The sequence below is a fragment of the Ichthyophthirius multifiliis genome, assembly GCF_000220395.1.
Source record: "Ichthyophthirius multifiliis unplaced genomic scaffold scaff_1120509250246, whole genome shotgun sequence".
Lineage (NCBI taxonomy): Eukaryota > Ciliophora > Oligohymenophorea > Hymenostomatida > Ichthyophthirius > Ichthyophthirius multifiliis.
In genome coordinates, this window is record NW_004086944.1 from 1 (window position 1) to 3,560 (window position 3,560).

Sequence of the window (3,560 nt, forward strand, 5' to 3'; positions counted from 1 at the left end):
ATATTCTAAGTTTATAATATATATATATTTAATAAAAAAATATATATTATTTAATCTCTATATTTACAATAAATTAATATATATATAATAGAAAAATAAAATAAAAATTTATGAGTATTTAATAAATATTATTAAATGAATACATTATATATAAATATATAAATATAAATTTATATATTTATATATATATATTTATATATTTCATATTTGAATAGTTAATAATATAATATCATTTTTAATAAACTAAACATTATAATCAATATCATGTAAATAGCATTTTAACATCATATATTTTTTTAATATTTAATATTTAATTTTATCTTAATATAATGAATTTTTAATTTATGTCAACTTACAAAAATTAAGAAATAAATATATTTTAATAAAATTATAATTAATTCTAAATTAATATTTAATTATTATCATTCATTTTATTCTAAGTTTATATTTATTAATATAAATTATTAAAATTTATTTATAAATACTTTAAATTAAAATAATATACTATTTATTTTAATTTTATTATTTTTTATTTCATCTAATTATGCAAATATCATATTTTAGATTATATGATAATATTATTATTTATTTAATTATATGAAATAATTTTGAATTTGTATAAAATTTAATAAAGTTTCACTTATAATATAATACTGTTTTATTATTATTTTAAGTATTATAAATAATATGTTTCACTTTAAATATAATATATTTTAATGTATAGTATATTTTTTATATATATTTATAATTATTTATTGTTTGTATTGTGATTCAGTAAAATATTATTTACCTTTTTTATTTATTTATTTATTAATTAAGCAAAAACATAAAATAAGTTAAAATAATGTAAATAAAATATATTTATATGAATATCAAAAATGTTTATAAAGATATTAAGCTTAAATTTATATAAATTATTATATATATATATATATTATTTTCATTATTTTTTTATTTAATTCTATAATTTTTAAATATGAATACATATTTACAAAATATTGTAGAAAAAATAAATTTAAACTTAATATTATATTTATTAATATTTATATTATTTAATAAATAGATATTTTTATTATTATTTATATTATATTATTATATTTTGATATTTTCATATATATTTCAATCATTTTGTCTTTTTTATTTTTTTTATTAAGATGATGATAATTCAGGTTTTTTAATTTATATTTATTATTCTTAATTTTTTAAATATTATTTTATAGATTCTAATGTATATTCATCTTCTTTTCCTTTCAATAATAAGATCTTAATAGCTTATTTTTTTGTTACAAATCTTCCTTTTATTCTCAGCCTATTATCTGCTACTTTTTTTCTTATATCATATGATATTTTTTTATACCAACTTTTTTTAAATTATTAATTTATATTATTTTTTTATTTTATATATACGTTCTTTTTTTTTCTTTTCTAAATAATTTCTTATTTTTTATTATCTTTCTAATTATGTCAAACCTCCTATTAATTTTTTCTGATTTTTTTTAAAAATAAATAAATTACATATATTTTTATAATTAATTTTATTTACATTATACGATGAATCATAATCAATATTTTATTCTTTTAATAAAATAAAAATTTATAAATTTAAAATAAAAAATAAAATTATATAAATAATAAAAATTATTTTAATAAATAAATAATAAAAAATATTAATAAACATAATAATTATTAAATATGTTTTTATATTAATTAATTACATGTATTATATTTAGAATTTTCACTATATATTGGAGTTGTTAATAATGTATCAGAATCTATTTTTATAGGTGTTTATTTAATTTATTATTAGATTTCTTTTTATAATAATTCGTGTTTATTTTACTGCATTTATGTTTAATTAATGTTTTAATAATTTAAATCCTCTTATTTAACTTTTGTATTCTAAAATTCTAACTTAATTCTATTTTCTATCATTTAATTATTATTATTAACTAATCCTAATTACTGTTCATTAAAATTTTAATCAAACTCATTTTAGCAATTAAAGCCTTTATTTGTATTTAGATTATTAAAATATTAAGGGTATTATTATTAATAAAGAAAATTGTTATGTACCAAATATTAACTTTAATGAGGAGGATAAAATATCATATTATTGCCAATTTCATATTAATTATGTAAATAATTTTAGTTATATTTAAAGTTGTAATCAAAATAATATCGATTAGGCGATATATTCATTTATTAGTGATTAATTTAATAATTTAGGTTTACGTCATTATCGTACTTTAATTCATTTTATAAATAATTTTATTAATAGTATTCGTATTAATTAGATATGTTTTCTAAATAAAATTATTATTCTTATTTTATTTTAACATCATTAATCATATTTTCTTTTTAAAAAAAAATATATTTTATTATTTTTATTATATATTTTATGATTATTTTTATGTAAATTTTATTATAATATAAAAAAAAAAATAAAAAAAAAAAATCTATAAATATATTTTAAATAAACTATTTCAAATAATGATTGTATTTTTATAATAAATAAATATATATCGATAAAATAATTGATAAAGATTATTATTTTATAATATAAATGTAATTTAAAAACATATATAAATATTTATTTTATATTTTTTATTTAAATAATAAAATAAAAATGATATAAAAGAATAAAACATTATATTTATTTTATATTAATTATTTAGTAAAAATATAATATAAAATTATTTATAATATGATTATTTTTATATCTAATATTTCTTTTCATAAATATATGTTTTTTTTTATATATATTTTTATATAAAGGTCAAAATAATCAAAACTAAAAATAATTTATTATAAAATAATAATAAATTTTTAAAAGTGATAAATATAAATATGAATATAAATAATGTTATTTTTATAAACCGATTTTAATTATATTGAAATGTTAATAATTAAATATAAATAATAATTCTTTTATTAAATGTTTTTTTTATTATTCAAAATTCTTTTTTTTTTATTTTAATTTTTTAATATTAAATAATTATATTTATATCTAATAAAACTAACTTTAAATATTTTTTTATATAATTTTTCAGGCTATTTTTAATTTATTATAGAATAAATATATACCATTAAAACAGATTTAAATTTATTATTAAAAAAAAATATTATATTAATAAGTTAATATTTAATTAAAAATATTAATTAAAATTAAAAAATATATATTATATTTTAATAATTATACACATTTATTTTTATATTTGACATTATATACTTATTTATAAAAAACTTTTACTATATTTATTTATAAATTTTTTATAAAATACTATATCTATGAATAAAATTTTTATTATTTATTTTAAAATAAATTTATAAAATAATAGAAATCAAATGATTTATTAATTTTTTTATTTTAACCTTAAATTATAATTTATTATTTTTATTTAATACATACGTAATTTTTTTTTTAAATGGTTTGAAATTCACTTATATACAAAATAATTTTAATTATAAAATTATTAATATTAATCTAAATTTAAGATATTTTTTTAATTTTTTAAATAATTTTAATGGTTTATATGTTTTTTATTTTTTTCATGTATTAT

General features: G+C 9.8%; 1 protein-coding gene across 1 annotated transcript, besides 10 other annotated features; it reads right to left on the reverse strand. All coding sequences in view use genetic code 6, as the record gives it.

Moving 5' to 3' along the window:
* The first annotated feature begins 157 nt into the window (after nucleotides 1-157).
* Nucleotides 158-202: a microsatellite.
* Nucleotides 164-207: a microsatellite.
* Nucleotides 172-200: a microsatellite.
* Nucleotides 208-1,021: 814 nt separating the features above from the next.
* Nucleotides 1,022-1,058: a microsatellite.
* Nucleotides 1,059-1,218: 160 nt separating this feature from the next.
* On the reverse strand, nucleotides 1,219-2,266 carry IMG5_058480 (hypothetical protein; the record flags this gene model as incomplete). The annotated part of the gene is made up of 3 exons (XM_004037167.1): nucleotides 1,219-1,486; nucleotides 1,544-1,575; nucleotides 1,716-2,266. Coding segments are annotated over 3 exons (732 nt in total), but the record flags the coding sequence as incomplete, so codon positions are not given.
* Nucleotides 1,388-1,449: a microsatellite.
* Nucleotides 1,608-1,667: a microsatellite.
* Nucleotides 1,625-1,684: a microsatellite.
* A 102-nt stretch (nucleotides 2,267-2,368) lies between the features above and the next one.
* Nucleotides 2,369-2,426: a microsatellite.
* Nucleotides 2,427-2,456: a microsatellite.
* Nucleotides 2,430-2,454: a microsatellite.
* Nucleotides 2,457-3,560: the final 1,104 nt, after the last annotated feature.